Source organism: Cottoperca gobio, chromosome 20 (genome assembly GCF_900634415.1).
Source record: "Cottoperca gobio chromosome 20, fCotGob3.1, whole genome shotgun sequence".
NCBI classification, from domain to species: Eukaryota; Metazoa; Chordata; class Actinopteri; order Perciformes; family Bovichtidae; genus Cottoperca; species Cottoperca gobio.
In genome coordinates, this window is record NC_041374.1 from 12,140,998 (window position 1) to 12,163,610 (window position 22,613).

Consider the following 22,613-nt stretch of genomic DNA (forward strand, 5'->3'; position numbering starts at 1 on the left):
TGCGATGTGACTAGTCAAAATTCTTCATATGCAAACCAGCAAGACACGTTGGGTAGTTTGTCAAACTGCATGCCCAAAAGACTAAACGTACTAGAAGTGCAGCATTTGTCAACATAATTTAGGCTAGAGTTTTAATGATACAATATGTACAGTAAATGGACACTTGGAAAATAAATATGCAATCCTGGGATAATCAAATTAGCCCAGTTTTTTTTGGCAAATTGTATTAAAAGCATTTTATTGAAAAGACTATTTACATCAGAACCAAAACCAGTCAATGGAGACCATAGAATACATTAACAATATTGTTCCGGTTACCAACATTTTGCAATAGCGCTTCAAACTACAATGCATAATTTCTCGTATCCACTGTAGGGCCATGTGGAGCCTGACTGGTCCAGTGCAAAACACTTTGTATTCTATTTGAATAGGCTGCAATAATTAAGTGTGTGGGGGAGTATAATTACAAGTAATAACACCTGCACTACTGCATAATCAAACTTACAGTATGAGTGAGCTGCTTCAGTGGGTAACTGATGTAACGTGGGAAATAAAGACTAGATCCTGCCAAGCATTGAGAGACCATGAAGTAGGAACCAGATGCGTGTACATCATACATTGATTAAACCCATTCACTCGCTCATCTCATACGTTTTGCCCATTCACTCCCGATAGGAGACAATCATCCCTTTGTACAGAAATATCCCATTTTATCCTTAAATACACGATCTGCCCATCCAACCAACTACCCCTTGTGGAAATAACTAGTTCAATCATTGCCTTGTGAAATCAAGGTAATCCTCTCGGTGTGTTTTTGTGTATGATTGAAAGCAAAAGAGTAGAATGAGGATTGTTTATAGCTGGGTGTCTGTGTATGCACATTTCGTGCCTAGTCCATCTTGAGGCTACGGTAGATGTAGCGAATAAATGCCAGTGAGGCCCAGAACGACACGCTGCCCAGCATCAGTGAGAAAACCATCGCTGTGAGCAGAGAGTAACCGAAGAACTCTGTGCTCTGCACCAGGCCGCTCATAGAGGACCGGTTCCGGTAGTAGAAAACAGAGTAGACGAAGATGAAGAGGCCGGTGGAGCCAGTGCTCAGGACGCTCCGCCACCACCACTGGTAGTCTTCGCCGGACAGCAGGAAGTAGGTGAGCGCAACAGAGATGCAGGCACCAACTGAGAGAAGGATGGCGAAGACGCACAGCAGGATGCCATAGAGGGTGTAGTGCTCTCTGCCCCAAACCGTGGCAAAGATGTAGTACAGCTCCACTGAGATGGCACTGAAGGAGAACATTGACAGAAAGGAGGAATGAATTCAAAAGGCTGTACTTTCAAAAGAATTTCCATTGGTGCATGGTAGACAGCTTATCAATAGTGATGGCTCAGTCAAGATGACACAGAAGTATAACTTTTAGATTGTAGATTTCACACATTCTCCAACCCATTCTGGGCCTATACACACACACACACACACACACACACACACACACACACACACACACACACACACACACACACACACACACACACACACACACACACACACACACACACACACACACACACACACACACACACACACACACACACACACACACACACACACACACACACACACATACATATACATACATACTTCTGCTTTATGACTATGGAGCAGAGTTATTACTGTAATAAAAAAATTTATGTTGTAAACTGAAACTAAATAAAAATCATATCCTTTAAGAAAAACTAACCCTAAAAAATATAAAAACTAAAATCTACCTTTTTGAAAACCTACACTTTAACCTCACTATGGACTGGAGAACTTTAAATGCACCCTTTGATTGAAGCACCCTTTCCCACACATGAAGACGTCTCACCTGAATGGCAGGAAGCCGCCAATGGCCATGTGTACAGCTGTGTGTTTGTACCAGGGCTGCGTAGGGATCTGCCGGGCGATGTTGCGAGTACGGCAGGGCGCCTGGAAGCTGCCGGCTCGGTTCTTTCCCACAATGCCACCGATGACGGTAAGCGGGAAGCCAACCAGCACCCAGGCCCCAAGAATAAGGAGCACGGTGGTGGCTGGCAGAGCCTGAGTGGAGCCGCTCCACCAGTGGATTGAGTTCACAACACTCCATGTCAGGAACAGAGGAGCTGTGGGAATGAAGGACAAATTAAATAAAGAACAGGCATTGTTTTTAATCATTCCAGATCATACTTTGAGAAAACTGACCCATACTATCAGTGTTTTTAATGATTAAAATACACTATACTTAAAAATAATAAATAAGCACTATGTATAAAATAGAAATGACACTATGAAAATCTATAAAAGCTCTAAGAGCTATTTGGCTTGGGTGAATTCATCAGTATCCATTTGTTCCATCTTTAACTTGTTTATCTAATTTATCAATGACATAAATGGAAACATTTAGAGGGAAATGTGAGAGACTTGATGAGAAACAGGAAGAAATAAAGAGGAAAGTAAGGATGGATGATAGATGGAGAGAAAGGGGAATAGCTATTGGCAGAGATTATCTGAAGCAGTTACAGACAAATTGAGTTTCCATCAACTGATGATACTAATGAACATGTTTATTTGAGAAAACGTTTAAGGATTCAGTGCAAGTTCAAGTGCTCTATGAACTTTCTTACGCTGCTCCTACAACCAAAGTGCGAAGTGATCCCAAACCCTTCTTATAGGACTCACCGGAGAAGAGCGACGAGGTGAGGATGATGTTCCACACCCAGCGCTGGCCGTTGATCTGCGTGTAGAAGCAGCACGACACGTAGCCTGACACACAGCTGGTCAGGGCATACAGGACAATGGCTGCAGAGTTGATGGCACCATGTCGGTGCACATTGAACATTCCCAGCAATGCCATGAAGATAATTCCTAATAAGGAGACACATATCAGTACATATGACTTTGGGTCCCTGCATTATCAGGTTTCTGTCACTCTGCTGGTCAGTACAAAGACTGTTGCTACGGTTCAATGCTGCTCAGAACTAGTCTGCTCAACTTTCAAACAGAACAATGATCCCTCTGATACTGTTTGAAATTTAATCGTTTCATGTGTGAGTGTGTGTGTCCACGTTCAACGGTGTGTGTTGCTGTGTTTGGGTGTATTTGAGAATGAATGCTCACCTGTGGCAAGAGTAAGGAACTGAGCCCCCACTCCCAACACGGCACACAGCAGGCTTTTGTAAGGGGGAAACCTGAAGACGTCAGTGTGGATGATCTTCCAGCCGTTGTCTCCCTGGTCCAGCTCATCACAGCCGCCCTCCTCCTCCACATTGTACCTGCAGGTGAGGGGGAAATGCTTTCACCCAGGAGTTGTCCACAAATTGAGATGGGAAGATAAAGATAAATGTTCCTAGACTGCGTTATCTGAGTTATGTTCCTGGCTTGAGATTTATTTTATGTCCTCTTTTTAATTTGTTTATTTTTGATACGGTTCCAATCTCAAAATACAATCTTAGATCTTTTATTTCATCCGTTTTATATCTGTGACTGTACATGAATGAAATAGTATAATTCTTTCATATAAATGGAAATTAACTTTGTTGATTTATGTCTTATTAGGAATAAACAAGATACTGTGTGTAACCCTATATCACTTCACACTTCAGGAGGAGACCTACACACATGCACGAACAAAGATGTCAGAGAGACACAAAGAAGGGAAAGACGGTTTTATGTCTGCAACATCTAGAAGTGCACGAGATGTAAACTACCCTGTACCTGCCCTCAGACTTATGTATAATCCACAGCAGTATGTCCAACAGGGAATATAGAAATATTAAAAGTCAAAATGTAATTATTTAAAAGTTGAAAATGATGTTATACCTTTAAAATGGAAGCGAGAAAAGGATTGCCAATTTACTAGCTGATCGCAGCTTGTACAAACAGTATCTACAGTACAATTAGGGTCGCATCTACTGACTGTTTTTATCGTTGACCAAATGTCTTCAATTAATCAATTAAATATGTGATGATGATGATGATGTCTATAAAATGCCTTTAACATTTTTGTCTTTAAATTGCTTGTTATGGTGGAAAAATAGGAAAAAATAAACAAAGATATTTAAATTCCAATGGTATAAAAAGGGGAAAAGACGAAACTGGAACCTGCAAATATTTGGCATTTTTACTTCATAAAAAGGACTTCAGAATCATCAAAACGACTGTAGATTGATTATCTGTTGGTCGACCTAATATGTATTTGCATTGATAAACAGATAAAACTTCTAATAATAACTATGTTTAAGATATTTAAATAGCCTCTGCTGTAAGCCTTTTTTCCCACCTAAGATTATTTTTATCACCCAAAGAGATGCTGATGATGCATTGAAGTCTTTTTCAACCTTTCATTTAGTATAACCTGTCCATATTAAAAGACATGAAACCTAAAGTTTTCTATATATTGCCCCAGAAATAACCACTTGAACTCCTTCCCTGACTAACCTGGCAAAGTCATTCTTAAGGACCCGCATGAGGATGATGATGACGAAGCCCAGCAGCAGCACCACCAGCACCAGTGAGTTAATAATGGAGAGCCAGTGGATCTCGAGCGTTTTGGGGAAGAACGAGTAGTCTCTGAGGCGCTCGGCTCTCCTGGAGTGAGGCAGAGGGGACTCGAACCAGTGCACACTGTAGGTGTGGGTGACCATCAGGCTGCCTCCACCCACCCCGACTCCACCCACCACTGCACCTGCGCCCTCCTCCAGGGGAACAGGTTTGACGTCCTTTACTGAAACATTGGCGAAGATCACCGAGTCACCATTGTACTCGATGTTGAAGTCGAGATGAGTCCACAAACCCACCTGTAGGAGGTGAAGAGGGCAGAGAGAGACAAAAGAAAAAGAAAGGGGAAGTGAGAGATAAGTTCCTGTGTAGTTCAGCTGAAACAGGAACTTTGCATAAAGATAAAACCTTACAGTCTTTCTCTTTTCCTCCCTCATATAATCCAATCTACTCCACATATCCCACAAACCCTTTAGAGGCACAAAGAGGTTTACCTTGTGGCTGTGAGGTAGGAAGCCGCTCTCCTCTATGTAGCCCACAAACCCCCAGATTGGAACGTCATCCAGGACAAATTCAAAGTAAAAAAGCTCCTCGATGGCCTCACGAAGTTCATCCACCTGACACACACAAAACATATCCACAATCGCACCCCATGTGTTTTACAGGCCACAGCATTTTAATTGTATTATTTTAAAGTATGTTAAGCAATGTTCCTCGCAGGATGGCTGGTTATGTTACACAGTTCTATAAAATGCTACTTGTCTTGCAACATCCACCATCCAGTGACCAATTTATGACATACAGTAATGTCAATTCAAAATCAAGCTACTTAATAGATGTTTAACAGTTTAAATCCCCCATGAGCCCAGAGCGTTGAAGCTTAACCCAAGATGTCTGGTAGTGTACAAAGTGTTGAGATCAAACTGTCCCGGTTTTGTGTAAATAAATACCTGTTTCTCTGAAAGAGTGAGCTTGCAAAGAGGTTTTTTCTCCACGTTCTCTCTGAATCGAATGTAATATAAGGACTCTGCCATCCTGTCACCATCCAACACTTCTCCCAGACTCAGAGACTTGTGATGCACCTGAAGAAGAAGTGTTACAATATAAGTAACAGAGAGTCAAAAAAAAGCAGCACAAAGCAATAGTTTGTTCTAGTTGTGGGTAAATGTGGGTAAATGTGGGTTGCACCAACGCAACCACACCTCCGTCAAGAATCAAACCTTGAACAAAAAAGGGACAACAGAAAAACATAGACGGCAAATAAATAATTTAATAATACCTTACGTCTCTGGGTATATTACTTAAAAGATTATACCGTTTAGAAAATATAATTGAACATATTTTTTTATAGCAATATATCACCCATTTTCCTTCCTGGAAAAGGTTTTCTTTCCATTCTGTATTCATTAAAATGTGTTCATATTTGATGACAATCCAACCAAGCCCTCTTCAGTGAAGTCCTAGAATAAAAACTCAAATAAAACCCCTCTCAATGCTACGTCCTGCTCACAATGAAACTCATGGACACGGGAAGAAATGCCATTTTAGCCATTTAGACCCTTATAGCCTGGTGGAGATACAACACCTTTCAGATGAATGTTACAAGAAATATTGAGATTTAAGTGTTATGCTTAGATTAGTGCCTACAATTAGCATGACAAAATAATCTCCAGCTCTCCTGTGAACTTCAACAGCCCATTAATACACAGTGAAACTGAACAAAGACTGACCTTCTCCGGCCTGCAAACAGGCAGGGTGTAGTAGTGATATGTCTCCTGGGGGTTATGATAAGGGCCCACTTTGTTGACATAGAGAGTCACGTTGTCCCCCTGTTTGTATCCCACTGCCCAGCTTGAGAACAAGCACAGGATCAAGACGCAGTGCAGGCCCATCGTCCTCTGGCAGCCCCCTGGCAGGAGTCCTATTCCACACTGCATAACCCCTGGAGCAAAGATGGACAGTTCATCAGTTTATGAGGGACAGTTGCGATTTGAACTACACTGTCCTGAGACTTACAGCATGCCTCTCATTTCAAGTCAAGAAATGAGGGCATGTCCACGCCACTTAGACCTGATATGTGATGATTTATGTGTCAAGTGGAACATTTTATGCAATGTCATTCCCTCAACGCTCTAACAAACACAGCAGATAATTGAGAGAAACACTTAGACAGAACTGTGAGACACTCTGTAACCACCGTTGGTTACAATGCCTTTCATCAGTTGTATCAGTCCAGGGGACTTAAATTAAATGAGCTCCATCAGTTTTAGCTGTTTCATGAGTTTGCGAGAGTACACAAAATTACATTGCCTACAGATGCTATTCTACAGGTCCGTTTAAGTTTTTTTCAGGAGTCTTCCCAGAATTCTGGTCAAATGTCACAGCGATGCAACACTTGTGAGTTGTCTGTATGTTGCAGTTTTAATGCAATTAAATGGTGGTAATAATTTATATTCTGTGTGCATCATCATCATCATGACTTGCAGTGTTGATGTTGAAGAAAAGTTGGAATGCTCTGGTGACAGCAGATTTTAAATGTGAGTGCCCTTAAAGGATAGTATATGTGCTTGCTGAATAGGAGACATGTTTTTCTCACACTAAAATATGGATTTAGCTGGTTTCTGACCAGAGTGACATAAAAAGTAGCACTGGCCTGGGTGTGCTCTCTGTTGAGTTCTCTGTTAAGTTTCAGTAAGGTGAAGTCTCAAGAAGCGGATCACTTGTCAATAATCTTCTGTGTCAAAGTGTTTCCTGTTTTGCCTCTTCAGCATCATAAATGCAGGTCCTCTTTAACTTTTAAGTGCTAGGACAGCCTTTTAAAATACCTAATTTGATAAGATTGTTTTCCAAGAACCCCCCCAAGTATGGAGATAGGATTTAACACAGAATTATCAGTAGACACTGGTGACTATAGCCATAGCAGCCATGCTTTTACTAACTTTTTGTACTGACATCTAGCGAGTTAAGCAATAGCTAAATTGACTATTCCCTAATTTGCTGCACTAAGAGTAAGAGCAAGGTCAAGTATTAAAGTGCCAGAAAACGCAGGGCACCACCTTTTTGTATAAGCAGATTCCTCGTACAGAAACCTGACTACAATACAGGGCCTCACTGATTCATTTCAAACAAACAACTTAAAAATATCAACACTGCGTTATTCCAAAAAGGCACATTGAATTTTCATTTTAAGCATGGCGACTCACAAAGACAGCAAATGACTACAGGCAAGAAGGTACACAAACCTGCACTATCAGTGTCACTGTTGTGTCACTTCAGTTATAATGCTGCAGATCCAACAAATCCTGTCTGTCCGCCTGGTTCCTCGGACTCCAGGCCCCGACAGTCTCCTCTCTGCTCCGGTATGCGCCGATGCTTGAGCTCAATGTAAAGATTTACAGCTGAACATCTTGGAAATCCTTGATGCAATCTCCCGACGTATTATGCATTCATTTCGATCATATCCGGGTACATCAAGTACTTTTATTGACACATGAGCCAGTGTAGAAGAAGGGGTCTGACTCCACGTCACCTTAAAAAATAAAAATAACGACGACTCGGTTGAGTTTTCCGGAGTGGGCGGAGAAACAAAAACACACCTCCAACGTTACTGGTTATTCGCAGCAGGGAAAATGTTCATCTCACGAGCGTTTTTTTAAATGAATGTGGTTTATTTTAGTGCTTAAACGACACTGAAACCCCACATTTAAACCGTTTAAACCCCTACATAAGCGACTCTGTTATTTTTCTGTATCGACCAGATTTCCTTCAACCTTAATGAACCAATGAATGCCCTTCCAGTACTTCCGCATTAGAGCTAAGGCCTGTTTAATCAAACCTGCACTATCGATGCGCAATTCTTCAGCGTCTTCAACGATGCCATGCTCGATAGGTTGATAGGCCATGTCTGCTATATGATTTCCCGCGAAGGAGATGCAATTCCTCGCGCCGGAGTTAACAGCTAACTGGTGAGTTGAAAACAATAAAACGGTTTAACCGAAATCATCATGTTAAATATAGCAATGAAAACTTCTGCTGTCCGCTAACAGCATGCACATTATGAATTAATGTGACATTATTTATAGGTTAGACTTAGCAGTAGCTTTAAAGCGCTCTGTGCGACAAAGGTACTTGCCAGTGCACGTTCTGTCCCCGCAAACCAAATTCGCTTCAAAAACTGACCATTTAATGTGTCCGTCTTTCACTGTAAGTCCACACTCATATAAACAAGCTTATGTTATGTTTGTGCTATAATCAGAAGCTAGTCTTTAATTCGGCATGCATCTGACGAAGCAGGACACATGTAAATATACTAAACTGAGTGTAACGTTATTTGCTAAACATCGTTGGGGGACTTTAGTTCCCCCTTTAGAAAGTGTAGTCGGGATGGATGAATATGACAATAGAATTACTAAACATTATTTCATTGTTTTTCAGACTTTTGTGATTTCAGTTTGAGCTTCAACCCGGCACAATGGGAATACACGGACTTACTAAACTGATTGCTGACCAGGCCCCTGGTGCCATCAAAGAGCAAGACATCAAGAACTACTTTGGTAAATGTTACAGATCCCTTTCGCTACATATTGATGATTAGGTTTGCATAAGAATGAGATCACATGATCCTTGGGTAAATTGGACCAATGCTGTATCAGATGCTATGGGGTTACAAGTGAGATGCAGGATGAATCCCTTCCATAAATGAGAGCCATGTCAGATTGTTGGTCTACTTAATTCAATACAAATGAATTGGACCAAATGATTCAGTAGTTACTCAGCAATGTGTCATAGGGGTGTACTAATAATTTAAATTTGATGGTTCAGAACTTTCTTTTCTTGGTCATGTACTAACAAAACGGGGGCAATATGTATTTTATTCTGTCAAATAATTATTTGCTATTCTGAACTTTTGCAGGCAGGAAAATTGCTATAGACGCCTCCATGTGTATCTACCAGTTCCTGATTGCTGTGCGACAGGACGGGAATCTTCTGCAGAATGAGGATGGCGAGACGACGAGGTACCACCACAATACACAAATACAGACTGGAAGTTGTAGTAGGAGACGCATCAGAGATACACTAGTTATTGGATTGGTCCTAGACTAGGTAGCTCAAATATGGAGACGAGGCTGAAATATTTCTACCAACTGTTCTCTATCTTTTTTCAGCCACCTGATGGGAATGTTCTACCGGACAATCCGCATGCTGGAACACGGCATCAAACCTGTGTATGTGTTTGACGGCAAGCCCCCACAGCTCAAGTCAGCAGAGGTTAGTATGGGCTCTTTTTTCCTCTGGTGCTTTTCTCCCTGCAGTCTGTTATTGTGGAAGTGGCAGCCGCATTGGTATTCTTTATTTATTATCATTGCTGTGTAGTTTTGCTGTCGTTTGAACTTCATCTGTAATCATGATCACCAGTGTCGTCAGAAGTGTGATATGATGAGCTTTTACTTTCTTTACCAAGTTTAACCACAATGTTAGTTTTTGTAAACTGTTGTTTTATGGATCAGAAAACAAAACAAATATTGATCTATTTGATCATCGAAAGGGACAAAATATTTGACATTTTACAGACTTGCATTTGCACTCACTCTATTATTAAGATAATTGATTAGGTTGTTTTTTTGTAAACTACTTTTCTCTTACTCTGTGTTTGCTTTTCTTGTCACCCCTAGTTGGAGAAGAGAGGGGAGAGGAGGGCAGTAGCTGAGAAGCAGCTTGCGCAAGCCCAGGAAATGGGTACAGTTACTGTTTTTCTCTCCTTACTGAACAATAATCATGAGCGGTCTGTGGCAGTCTGGCTTTATTGTGCTGTGTTTTATGCAGGCACTGATGATCGAAATCTGAGATCGAAATCAGTGTGCTTTGGCTAATTAGCGGGAGTGTAAACCGATGTGATCAGTCTTGATATTTTGTATATTTAAGCTTTATTTACATGGTAGAGATTGTAAAAGCATTTACTTTTGGTTATGTATTAAAATGTCTGCAACAATGGTTTGTCTCATCCCAGGGGAACAAGAGAATATTGAAAAATTCACCAGGCGTCTGGTAAAAGTGACCAAGCACCATAATGATGAGTGCAAGAAGCTGCTGACTCTGATGGGAGTGCCCTACGTTGAGGTTAGAGCAACTCTCACTTTGCAGATCTCGCTGGCTTTAAGAATATTTCCACATTTGTGTCAATTGTGATTTTGCTAACTAATTTGGAGGAATCTTTCCCATGGGGATGTTCATTGTCAGAATAGGCTTTAAAGGCCCAGAAAGACAGATTTGCTAAAAGAAGTATATTTTTGTTGTTGCTTTGACACCTGAACCCAAATGCCCTCAATCTTTTTATATATCTGAAGAAAAGGAGAGGTAAATACAAAGTTAATGTACAGTGAAATGCCTCCTGCTCTACTTTATAACAGGATAGGTTTGGGTGAATAATTCGGTGATGCATATTTTGATATTTTTTGTTTTGTAGGCTCCGTGTGAGGCCGAGGCCAGCTGTGCTGCTCTGGTTAAAGCAGGAAAGGTCTTTGGCACAGCAACAGAGGATATGGATGGGCTGACCTTTGGGACAAATATCCTGCTCAGACACCTCACCGCCAGTGAAGCAAAGTAAGCTCCCGCATCCCACCGCTACTGCGTCCGTCATTTCCTGTTGGTCTCTATAGCAGAGATGTTCTGAGAAACACCACATGCTACAAGTTCTACAGCCATAAAACCAGACTAAACAGTAGCACTGTCCCAGGAGCAGCTTTGTTTACATTATTGTTTGTTTCACCGTGAGTCATTGGGAACCCAAACATGTATGATGTCCATTCTTTCTTATTCTAAAATAATTGTGTAGATTTAAAGGCTCGTAAGGGGAGAATATGTCCCGTTTTGCAACGCGAATAATAGTGATGACAATGTATTCCTGTATGGACTTGTTAATACATAAAGTATTTGTTTTAGGAAACTTCCTATCCAAGAGTTCCACTTCAGTCGCATCCTGCAGGACATCGGCCTGACCAATGAGCAGGTAAAAGGTTATTTTCTGACTTTAAGAAAGGGGCAGCACATTATATAATAAAACGTGTCATTTCTTTTGGGGTAATTGGAACTGTACGCTGTGGAACTATAAACACAGTTGGACCAGGTAGTGATCATTTGGTCTTTCTTGCATTAACTCCTCCTTCTTCTCGTGGTCCCTTCTAGTTCATCGACCTGTGTATTCTTCTGGGCTGTGACTACTGCGGCACCATCAAGGGAATTGGTCCCAAGAGGGCCATCGACCTGATCAGACAGCACGGCAGCATTGAGGAAATCCTAGAAAACATCGACACCAAGGTAAGTCGATGTCTGCTACAATCCAGAAGTCCAGGCAGTTAAACAAGGGAATTCTGAATGTTTGTTTTTTTTGCCTTCATGCAGAAGCACCCGGCTCCAGAGGACTGGCTGTACAAAGAGGCCAGGGGTTTGTTTTTGAATGCAGAAGTAGTGGACTGTTCCACTGTGGAGTTGAAGTGGGGTGAGCCGGATGAGGAAGCACTGATCCAGTTCATGTGCAACGAGAAACAGTTCAGGTGAACCATCAGCAGACAGGATTTATTTCTTTGCTTATTGAGTTTTCTTGCATTGATGATGATCATCATGACATTGGTTGTTGCATTGATTACATGACAGGACCAGCTGTTTATACAACATCTGACCACTAGGCTGCACTGCTGGCCATGTAGGGGCACACAGCCTTTTCACATAATATGAGCTTTAGAGCACATACCTGAGTCTGTTCATGACAGCTGTTTTGTTACTCACAATCTTCTAAAGCTGCTTTGGATGCTTGTTTATTGCAGTGAATTATCTTAATGGAAAGTTTAGCTGAAAAACGACATTGTGCATAGGATGATATATAACTTTTTGTTCATGTATTTGTGTGCAGTGAGGACAGGATCCGTAACGGCTGCAAGAAGATTGCAAAGAGCCGACAGGGCAGCACACAGGGACGACTGGACTCTTTCTTCACCGTCACTGGATCTCTGTCCTCCAAACGGAAGGTACATGCAGAACAAATGCAGCTATGTTTCCAAAACGATGGGATGATTACATTTAGTTTTTACTTAAAGAGTAAGCAGAGGCGTGTAGTAAGCAGCTTTATTTTGATGCCAGTGTATATTATCAAATTTCCTTTTTCTTACAGCAGGTTGCTGTTTTACATATTCTGTTATCTTCTGAATGTTGGACTTATCTGTTTCTTCTTCCCTTTCAGGAACCTGAGCTTAAAGGATCAGCAAAAAAGAAGCAGAAGACCGGAGCCACGCCTGGCAAATTTAGGAAGGGGAAATAGAGTGAACATAAGGCTTTTGATTAATTTGAGAAGTAATTATTATAATAAACACCACCTATTAAATATAAAGTATAAACGCCAACACAGCTCGAGGTGATGCAGGAGGAATCTGCAACACAATCAAATGTTCAGCTGAACCACGCTGTATGTACATGACCAAATATGATGAGTTGATGTAAAAAAATAATAAAAATGTTTTAATGAGTGTTTGATGGTTTTATCAAAGTGTGTTTTCTGTTATTAAATAAAAGCATTTTTATAGAGCAATTTGTTATTTGCCTTTTGATTGATTAATTTTAGGGTTAACTGACAGCTGATCATCTTTATACAATCATATGTATAACTGATGAAACGGTTAATAAAAGGAAAATAATAACCAACTGCCATTTTCATTTAGAAGGTCCACATTGGCCAATGGACCTGTTGTGAGATGGTTGTGATTGTTTAATTTCATTGCGTATGTCGCTGTACTCCGGTATCTCTTGCAAAAGATTACCAGACAAAATGACGATTAATATAATAATATAATGTCATCTATGTATTGAAAATAAACCAAACTAAAGAAGCTACACAAGACTCGGGACCAACTGGAGGAAACTGAGGAGCTGACCGTCTCAACTAAAATCCACGAGAGCTTAATTTTGTCTGACAAACGAGATGGATTGAATGCTAATCTTCATTCATTCCATAATTCATGCTTAAAACCACTGGCACTGTTGAAGTGATCTTAAACATGTCAGCCAACCCTGCACCAACTCAAAGATGATGTTGCTAGCCGATACCTAGAGGTCTTTTAATTTGACTTTGAATATTCTAATAACATTTTACTTATCTTTTCTTATCACTGCAAAATCTCTCCAAAAGCAAAATCTTCCAGACATCCCAAAGACATGATGGTGATCATCAGTCCTACTGATCCAGTGCCATGAGGAGGAAGATGACTCCATATTTGGGTAAATGTTATTTTAACAATGTTCTTGTGTCATGTTTATTTGTGAAAATCAGGATAACACAAAATTAAAAACATATTTTCTTTGAACAAATTGTCTCAGGTTGGGCTGATCTATGGCACTTTCTTTTTGTTTCTTTCAATGGAAAAAACATATTTCTCTTTACTTCACTTGTTGTTTTCCCTCTTTAAACTGTATTTGTTTTTTTAAGAAAAAGTGGTTGAAAATAGACGCGTCAAATGTCATGTCATTTTTATATACAGCATTTGATTTACGTAAACAATATATACACATTTATGATAGCTGCATAACTGTGCCTTAATATGACATCCAGCACACCGTTTACAACAACTCTATAGAATAACTTATTATTTTAGATTAAATTTGATTAAACTTTATTATCATTGCACACAGAAAGTATGATGAAATACATAAATATCAGGTTTAAGATGTAATTACAAACAACTGCAGTGAGGAAAGCGTGTCATCAGAAAACATTGTATAGTATTTCTATCTGTCACTATAGTATGTTTCTTTCCATTGTTGTGTTTCATGTTATATATTCCACAGAAAGAAGACATGGCATACAGGCTTGCAGCGAGTCTGGTGATGAAAATACAAACATGATATGAGCAGAAAGTATAAGAACTTCTTGTTTTTCTGTAGAAATTCAATTCATGTTGCATCTACCAGCTATAAAAGCTTGATATGTGGTCTCAAGACTTTCCTTTGTGTGACACAGATTAAATATGAGAGTGAGTTTGTTGATCTGTTGCATATTTTCCTGAAAAAGTCATGTCTGTGGTTTTGAGTAGAATTTACTTAATATATGTTCAAATGTAGGGAAGTGACTTCATCATAACACAAAGTAGCTTTTTAAGGTGACCAAGAATGGGAAGCAACTGCACTGTTGTGTTTGTCAGTCCAGGTGATGGATCGTTGCAGCTCAGTGTGCATGTTGACAGCCAACATGTTGCTGTGTGTCCTCTTTGTGTCAGGTGAGCTGTTTGTTCACTCTTTTATTTGGAGACATAGTTACGGACTCATTTACAGTTTGAACTGTGAGACCAGATAGACCTTCTTATTCCCAGCTGTTCATTTCCTGACTGTAAAATGTGCTGAAAGAAGTCTGCTGCTTAACCTTTAGTTTTGTCAAAGTTAGTTTATTATGAACTTTTCCTTTTTTCAATGTTATGTTAACCATGAGTCTGTTTACAGGTGCTTACGCTGCTTGTTTTCCAGCGTTAAACCTTATAGTTAAAACACCTCGGGAGATGGAAGCACTGAGTGGATCCTGTCTGCATATCCCATGTACCTTCAGTACTGTCGGTAACTCATTAGGGACATTTGACCGAACAAGACCAACCTTCGGTGTGTGGATAATAAGTAACAACCATTTTGCCGACGATCCAAACAATGTGAGCAGCAGCGACAAGGTACAAATCTATCCAATGCGTATCACTGGAGACCTGAGTCAAAACAACTGCACCACTTTATTTTCCAGTTTAATCTCAAGTTACACGAACACATACTTGTTCAGAATAGTGAACGAGCCATTTCTGGGAACAGCTGCTTGTGATCCTCTTCAAATAAAAGTTAAAGGTAAGAGAGGTTTTAATTTTCCAGTCAAAACAGTCATACATAGACATGCATTAAAAAAAGGGAAGTCTTGTGTGTTTAATACTCATGAAGTCTCAGCATCAGCCTTCAATAACCCATACTGGTAAACAGTATCTGTAAGTGACGGTATTATTTGCTGTGTTTTTCAGTGAACAGTCTGCTTTTTTTTTCAAACCCCAGATTCTCCTCCGAGCCCCACAATTGATATCTCAGGTGATGTGAAGGAGAACGTGTCTGTCACTATAAGCTGCTCCGCTGCAACTCCCTGTCCACACGACCCTCCTCAACTCACCTGGACTCTCCAACAAAACCCCGACAACATAATAAAGGAAAACGCAGATCGGACCTTCACAACTGAAATCCAGAAGACCTTCATTCTGTCAGACCAACATGATGGATTGAACATCACCTGCTCTGCCAGTTATCCTGTGAATGAAGGGACAGATCACAAGACAGCAGAGGAGACAAAGACTCTCAATGTTTCATGTAAGACAACCAGTTTTTGCACCTGATGATTCTTCTTTCTCAGGATCTAATTCAGGCTCTCATGCTTCTCTCTTATCTCACATCTGTATCTGCAGATGCTCCCAAGAACACCTCAACGTCCATCAGTCCATCCTCAGGTTGGGCAACAGACAGCAGGGTGAACCTGAGCTGCTCCAGCACAGCCAACCCTCCCGTCAGCAGCTTCACCTGGTTCAAGAAGAGCAACGATGGAGCCGTCAGAGTGTCTGAAGGAAGATGTTACAGCTTCAATGTGACAGGTGGAGGGGTTTATTACTGTGTGGCCACAAATGGTCTCGGTAATCAAACCTCTTCAGACATCCAGCTCACTATAGAAGGTAAACACGGAGCTGAACTGCATCCAGTTGTGAAATAGGAGCAGTTAATGTTGGATAAAGTATTTCATTCATCAATATAAATATATGCAGAAATGGCAGCTGATCTTTGAAGGTAACAGCAGAAATGATGGTTTGAGATGTTTCAGAGCTACACAATGTAAGAAGGTGACCGTGCTGTTGTGTTGCAGGTGAGCATCAGTCTGGACCGGTTGATGTTGAAGTTATAGTGAAGATCCTGGGAATCATAATGCTCGTCAGTACAATGATCATCTTTGAATGGTGAGACTGTGAAATGATCATTACAGCTACACACTAATTGGTCTAATCTGAATCATTATCATCACAGCATAAACTAAACTTCATTCATTCTTCTTTTTCCTGCAGCTGGTTTAGATCAAGACATGCCACCAAACCAGTGAAGGTAAGCCACCAGGTGATGAGAGGTCATGATCGATCAACTGTCTGCAGGTCTCAGGAGGGAAAACCCCCAAGAAATAGTTCCTATTTTAGGTCTTTAGAATCAATAGTGAGGGTTTATTTGTGGATAAATCACAGATGAACACAGTTATTTAGGAATGTTCACTATTGATTTTGAAACGAAGGTTTAGGCAAATTCTTTTATTATGACACATTCATTCATTTTTATTCATCAAAAAAACAAACAGATTGTTCATTAAAGAACATCAGAAATAAATAACCACAAAAAAAACCACAACATTGACATGATGATATGGCAAGCATTGTGTGTGTGTGTGTGTGTGTGTGTGTGTGTGTGTGTGTGTGTGTGTGTGTGTGTGTGTGTGTGTGTGTGTGTGTGGGGTTGTGTGTGTGTGTGTGTGTGTGTGTGTGTGTGTGTGTGTGTGACAGAGACATGTTGTAACTACTTCTTATCTTCACAGTAACTAAAACTCTTCCAGCTACAGTAAGTTCAGTGCAGAGCACTAACACCACTCTGTGTTGTTTCGCAGGACGCAGTAGAAGCAGACTATGTCAACAGTGTGGTTGAGTTAAAACCATCCTGAGTCACAAGGAGAGGAGGAAGATGTTATGTTCACTATAAGGTGAACAAAATACTTGTCATGACTCTGGATTTGTGTTTCCTGTTTTATTTTGTAAAGTTCACTCCCCTTGTGACATGTCTTGTCTTACTTCCTGTCCTTGTGTTTTTCTCTTTAATTGTTAATTAGATCCGACTGTGTCCATTCACCCTACCCTTGTGTTTTTGCCTTTCTTCCCCAGCTGTGTCTCGTTTGTTTAGTGTCTGTGTGTATATATCCCTGTCTGTCCCAATGTTTGTCAGTTCATACTTCCTTGTAACACTCATGTTGCCGTGTGTGTGTGTTGCCGTGTGTGTGTTGCCGTGTGTGTGTGTGTGTGTGTGTGTGTGTGTGTGTGTGTGTGTGTGTGTGTGTGTGTGTGTGTTGCTGTGTGTGTGTGTGTGTGTTGCTGTGTGTGTGTGTTGCCGTGTGTGTGTGTTGCCGTGTGTGTGTGTTGCTGTGTGTGTGTTGGCGTGTGTATGTGTTACCGTGTGTGTGTTGGCGTGTGTGTGTGTGTGTGTTGCCGTGTGTGTCATCGTGCTATCTCGTGTCAACCCTGGTTCGTGTTTATTTTTCTTGTTGCCTGGATCTCTTTTTGTTAACATCAACTGTTTGACTGCATTTGGGTTCTTCCGTGCCTAACCTTAACAATACTGTATTCTGTATTGATTAGTCTTAGTGTGCCACTTGCAATCAAATGTAGCTTTGCTGTTAATATTAAATGGCACTACTTTCTTTAAATATGACTTTAAACTTGTGTTAAAAATATTTGAAGTTTTTTTTCTGCTCTTTGTTTCTATTAAAATCATATCACCAAAGTAAAAACATATTAAATAATGTATCTCATGTTGAACTGGTTTTTAATTGTGTTAAGATGTTAAGATGCTTCGACCACGTGTTTCATTTGCATTGCTTCTCTGCTGTTTGCATCAGATGCATGTGAAGTGTGTTGAATTAAACACAAACGAGGTGTAATGTTTGAACTTTCTGATTTTCTGCAAAGAAGCTTTTCATGGAGCAGAAAGTGTTTATGAGGAAAGCATTTCATCACTTCTTCTATCATTCTGCACGTATACAAACAGACTCACGATATCTGTGTTACTGTGGAGATGACTGCAGATACAACATTGCACTAACTGTATGTGTGAATGAAATAAAGTTAATACTTTCACCTGTTGTCCTTATTATTGTGAGTTATGATGATATGAAGGCTTGTAAGGAGTCGTGTGATTTGAAACCTAAACATGTTAAGATGTCGTAACATCTAACTTCCTTACTCACAGGATAAACACGTGTATCTTAGCAACACCATGTGATATCTAGCAGCTTTGCCACCAGACAAAGATAAACTGCATTTCCTTAACAGCTAATGGTGGTTAGTTGCTGATCTGCTAAAAATAAAAGATTTCCTAATTTCACTCTAAAGTCTGATCACTTTACTTTTTCTAATGTTCTAGCTGTGGACTCACTTGGTAAGGAAACATTTCTCTAAACTCTGTTTTTTTATATTTTACTTGTTTCACAGCTCTGCAGATGTCTTTAATCGCTACATATATAATAATAAAAAAAACAGAAGGACATCTGGTTGTGCAGGGCAGGTTTCCGATATGAATCTGAAGTAGGGAAGTTGCTTTAAAAGACAGCGAATGCTTTGTAAAAAGTAATGTAGTCATTTATGATGAATACGACTGTAAAGCAACGGTGTTGTTGTGTTTGCAAATCCAGGGAGCAAGTTTCTGTCTGTGAATATGGTGACCAACAACATGTTACTGCTACTCCTCTTTGTTTCAGGTAAGCTTTTGTTTAGAAACAAAGCAGAAAGAATAGAGTTAATGTTTTGTTCACATCCTGAGTGAAATGTGAAATGTTTTGTATAAAATGTGTGAACTAGACAGGGAAAAAAGACCAGCATGCAACACACCGCTGCTTTGTTTATCGTGGATGTTTTCTTCCTGCAGATTATTTTCCACATTTTGTTCATCCTGAAACTTGTTCTACGCACCTATACATTACAACACCCCAGAAGATGAAAGCACTGAGCGGATCCTGTCTGCACATCCCATGTAACTTTAGTGTTCACCCAGAGGAGGAATTAAACAGCAGAAGAGCAACCATCGGAGTCTGGATTAAAGAGGACTCCAGGTTTGCAAGATATCCAAAGAATTTGATTTTCAACAGTAGTCGGACACATAACAGCTATCCAATGAGTATTACCGGAAACCTGAGACAGAACAACTGCACCACTCTGTTTTCCAGTTTAATCTCAGATTACACAAACACATACTTCTTCAGAATTGAGAACTCACCACTTCTGGCAACAGCTTCTTGTGATCCTCTTCACGTAACAGTTCAAGGTGAGTTATTTATGGTTTTATTTGAAGCTTTATCTTGTTGTTGCACCATCGCCCCGACCTTCATTGTGAAACTAAACATCTGCTGAAACCAGCCTGTGATCAGTAAGACATTCAAAATGTCCTGATCATTTTTAACCTTCTGGGATGTTTGCACTGTAAGAAATGTTTCCATATTACATCTTAAATATTATTAACATATTACAGTTTATTATATTTTGTTGCATTACTATTAAAAACAATGTCCATTTATGTGAACAGACTTAAAACAGAACCAAAACAGGAAGTCTCATGTGGTGACTGTCACTCCTTCACATTTATCATCAGTGGATGACAACATCTACAGAAATGTTCATGTCTATGTGTTTTTTTAACAAGAATGAAGCTGACAGAATGATAAAATGTGCATTGTTTGATCACTATTACAAACTGTATCCTTAAGTGTAAGGTGTGTGATTTCAAACCCAGATTCTCCTCCGAGCCCCACAATTGAGATCTCAGGTGATGTGAAGGAGAACGTGTCTGTCACTATAAGCTGCTCCGCTGCAACTCCCTGTCCACACGACCCTCCTCAACTCACCTGGACTCTCCAACAAAACCCCGACAACATAATAAAGGAAAACGCAGATCGGACCTTCACAACTGAAATCCAGAAGACCTTCATTTTGTCAGACCAACATGATGGATTGAACATCACCTGCTCTGCCAGTTATCCTGTGAATGAAGGGACAGATCACAAGACAGCAGAGGAGACAAAGACTCTCAATGTTTCATGTAAGACAACCAGTTTTTGCACCTGATGATTCTTCTTTCTCAGGATCTAATTCAGGCTCTCATGCTTCTCTCTTATCTCACATCTGTATCTGCAGATGCTCCCAAGAACACCTCAACGTCCATCAGTCCATCCTCAGGTTGGGCAGCAGACAGCAGGGTGAACCTGAGCTGCTCCAGCACAGCCAACCCTCCCGTCAGCAGCTTCACCTGGTTCAAGAAGAGCAACGATGGAGCCGTCAGAGTGTCTGAAGGAAGATGTTACAGCTTCAATGTGACAGGTGGAGGGGTTTATTACTGTGTGGCCACAAATGGTCTCGGTAATCAAACCTCTTCAGACATCCAGCTCACTGTAGAAGGTAAACACGGAACTGAACTGCATCCAGTTGTGAAATAGGAGCAGTTAATGTTGGATAAAGTATTTCATTCATCAATGTAAATATATGCAGAAATGGCATTATTATTTAAATTAGCAGAGATAGATGAGAAGTTAAAATTGAATACTTCCTCTCATATAAAAATGTAGGCCTGATATAATATAAGATAGAATTGAGATTTGTGGATGTGAGGAGACAGTATATGAAAGTAGAAATGAAGAGGCAGGAAATGTATGAATGAAAAGAGACAAAGGGAAGAGAGACGAAAAGAGAACATGGGAGGAAAGGTTTAATTCTATTCTCTGCTGTGTTTTCAATTATTGTTTCTCCACGTGTGCAAATTTGCATCTACAATACATTCACAAGATATTTTATAATGAATAATAGCCATGAATCTTATTAACTTATAAGGTTTTTGTTTCTGTAGAGGCAGAACAGCCTGATAGCTCTCCACCATGGGGAGCACTTGTTGGCGGGATCATTGGGATCATCTCACTCATCTGTGTGGTTGTTGCTATTTGGTAAGTATCTCAAATCAACTTCACATCCAGATCTTAATATCTTTTATTACACAGAAACATGACGCTGACCCCTCTTATGTCTTCCAGGTGGTTAAAGTCAAAACATCCAACTTCACAACAGACACAGGTGGGAAACATTTAAAAGTACAGTACAGTGTTATTTCTACTAGTTTATACTGTCTGCACTCAGATTTAGACTGGACAGACCAGGTTCCTCATTCGTAAGTAAAAGTGCAGAAACACGGGAAATGTGATGAATCATCGTGTTTTCGAAACTTAGTCACTGTTGTATCTATAAAACAATACCCATTATGTCTCAACAGTGGAAGCAGATTGAGGGAAGAAACGAGACAGAAATACATTTTGCGCAGACGCTAACAGCTGAAGAGCTAGCTGTTCAAGAATCAGCAACAGAAACAGAAGAAGACATCCATTACGGAGAGATCGACTTCTCCAAGCGGAGACCTGAACAGTCCTCAGAGCAGGACGGTGCACAGCAGCAGGAATCTCTGTACGCACAGGTCAAAGTGCCCGAGACAGCAAACTGCTCAACACCGACTGATGACGAGGCGCTCTACGCCCAAGTGAAGAGGAAATGAGGGTTGTTTGTGTCAAAACGCAGAAAACATTTGAATAGAATTCATGATATGTACCTTTATGTTTATTACCTATATATATTATATCTAAATTATATTACTGTACAGTATGTTTTTATGTTTGTAGAAAAAGACACCTTGACATGCAAAAGTCATTTTCACTGCTCATTATGTGTTATTTGATTACACAGTTATAATTATTAAAAGGAAATGTTCTTTTCACAACCTGGAGTTCTTTGCAATATATTTTATTTGTGCATGTGGTAAAGATCTCCAAATCCTTTTTTGTCACACACGGCTGATTAGTTCAAGCAACATGCATCATATTTGCATTTTGCACTTTAATAAAAGGCTTGGCATGCAAAACAAATATTTTTTTAATCCAACATTTTACATATTGCGTGTAAACATTACTAAAATTACACAATTCAATCACAGAAAAAAATAAATAAAGAGGAATCAGAGCTTTTTATATCAGGCTCAGGAAGAAGGTTAGCAGCAAAACGTACTGTATACAAATTGTGACATTTCTTATTAAATACATAAAATGCTGACAAATAGAGCAGGGAGTAGAACGGTTACAAATATTTGCATTACCTCATTTGGTTGAGTCCACGTCGCCTCGCTCCTTTCTCACAACATATGACCAGTAAGTGAGAAATAGTTTGTATTTCTGTGTAAAGGTCGTGTGTCAGGTCTCTCCGGCTGATCTGCAACATGAACC

The 22,613-nt window shown here is 40.1% G+C and overlaps 4 protein-coding genes across 5 annotated transcripts; 3 read left to right on the forward strand and 1 right to left on the reverse strand.

Annotated features, from left to right (window-relative positions):
• Window positions 1-221: 221 nt before the first annotated feature.
• tm9sf1 (transmembrane 9 superfamily member 1) lies at window positions 222-8,277 on the reverse strand. Its single transcript, XM_029457386.1, has 9 exons — window positions 7,756-8,277; window positions 6,244-6,455; window positions 5,464-5,595; window positions 5,008-5,130; window positions 4,454-4,812; window positions 3,134-3,288; window positions 2,696-2,881; window positions 1,866-2,139; window positions 222-1,283 (listed from the first exon to the last, which is right to left on the reverse strand). The coding sequence occupies exons 2-9, from the start codon at window positions 6,448-6,450 to the stop codon at window positions 890-892; spliced, it is 1,830 nt and encodes a 609-aa protein (XP_029313246.1). The 5' UTR covers window positions 6,451-6,455; window positions 7,756-8,277; the 3' UTR covers window positions 222-889.
• Window positions 8,278-8,323: 46 nt separating this feature from the next.
• Window positions 8,324-13,091, forward strand: fen1 (flap structure-specific endonuclease 1). 2 transcript variants are annotated; one of them, XM_029457389.1, is made up of 12 exons: window positions 8,324-8,478; window positions 8,948-9,066; window positions 9,426-9,528; window positions 9,679-9,781; window positions 10,186-10,249; window positions 10,521-10,630; window positions 10,977-11,113; window positions 11,453-11,519; window positions 11,696-11,827; window positions 11,912-12,063; window positions 12,420-12,534; window positions 12,747-13,091. In XM_029457389.1, exons 2-12 carry the CDS (start codon window positions 8,985-8,987, stop codon window positions 12,822-12,824), a joined length of 1,143 nt encoding a protein of 380 aa, XP_029313249.1. In that variant the 5' UTR covers window positions 8,324-8,478; window positions 8,948-8,984; the 3' UTR covers window positions 12,825-13,091. The 2 variants fall into 2 exon arrangements, with proteins under 2 accessions (XP_029313249.1, XP_029313250.1); XM_029457390.1 differs by lacking the exon at window positions 8,324-8,478 and adding an exon at window positions 8,545-8,716.
• Window positions 13,092-14,729: 1,638 nt separating this feature from the next.
• LOC115025358 (vascular cell adhesion protein 1-like) lies at window positions 14,730-17,306 on the forward strand. Its single transcript, XM_029457530.1, has 7 exons — window positions 14,730-14,772; window positions 14,993-15,376; window positions 15,575-15,880; window positions 15,976-16,236; window positions 16,425-16,515; window positions 16,621-16,657; window positions 17,205-17,306. The coding sequence occupies exons 1-7, from the start codon at window positions 14,730-14,732 to the stop codon at window positions 17,256-17,258; spliced, it is 1,176 nt and encodes a 391-aa protein (XP_029313390.1). The 3' UTR covers window positions 17,259-17,306.
• Window positions 17,307-18,614: 1,308 nt separating this feature from the next.
• Window positions 18,615-22,115, forward strand: LOC115025355 (B-cell receptor CD22-like). The gene is made up of 8 exons (XM_029457522.1): window positions 18,615-18,745; window positions 18,999-19,064; window positions 19,232-19,627; window positions 20,093-20,398; window positions 20,494-20,754; window positions 21,200-21,293; window positions 21,381-21,420; window positions 21,617-22,115. Exons 2-8 carry the CDS (start codon window positions 19,022-19,024, stop codon window positions 21,890-21,892), a joined length of 1,416 nt encoding a protein of 471 aa, XP_029313382.1. The 5' UTR covers window positions 18,615-18,745; window positions 18,999-19,021; the 3' UTR covers window positions 21,893-22,115.
• Window positions 22,116-22,613: the final 498 nt, after the last annotated feature.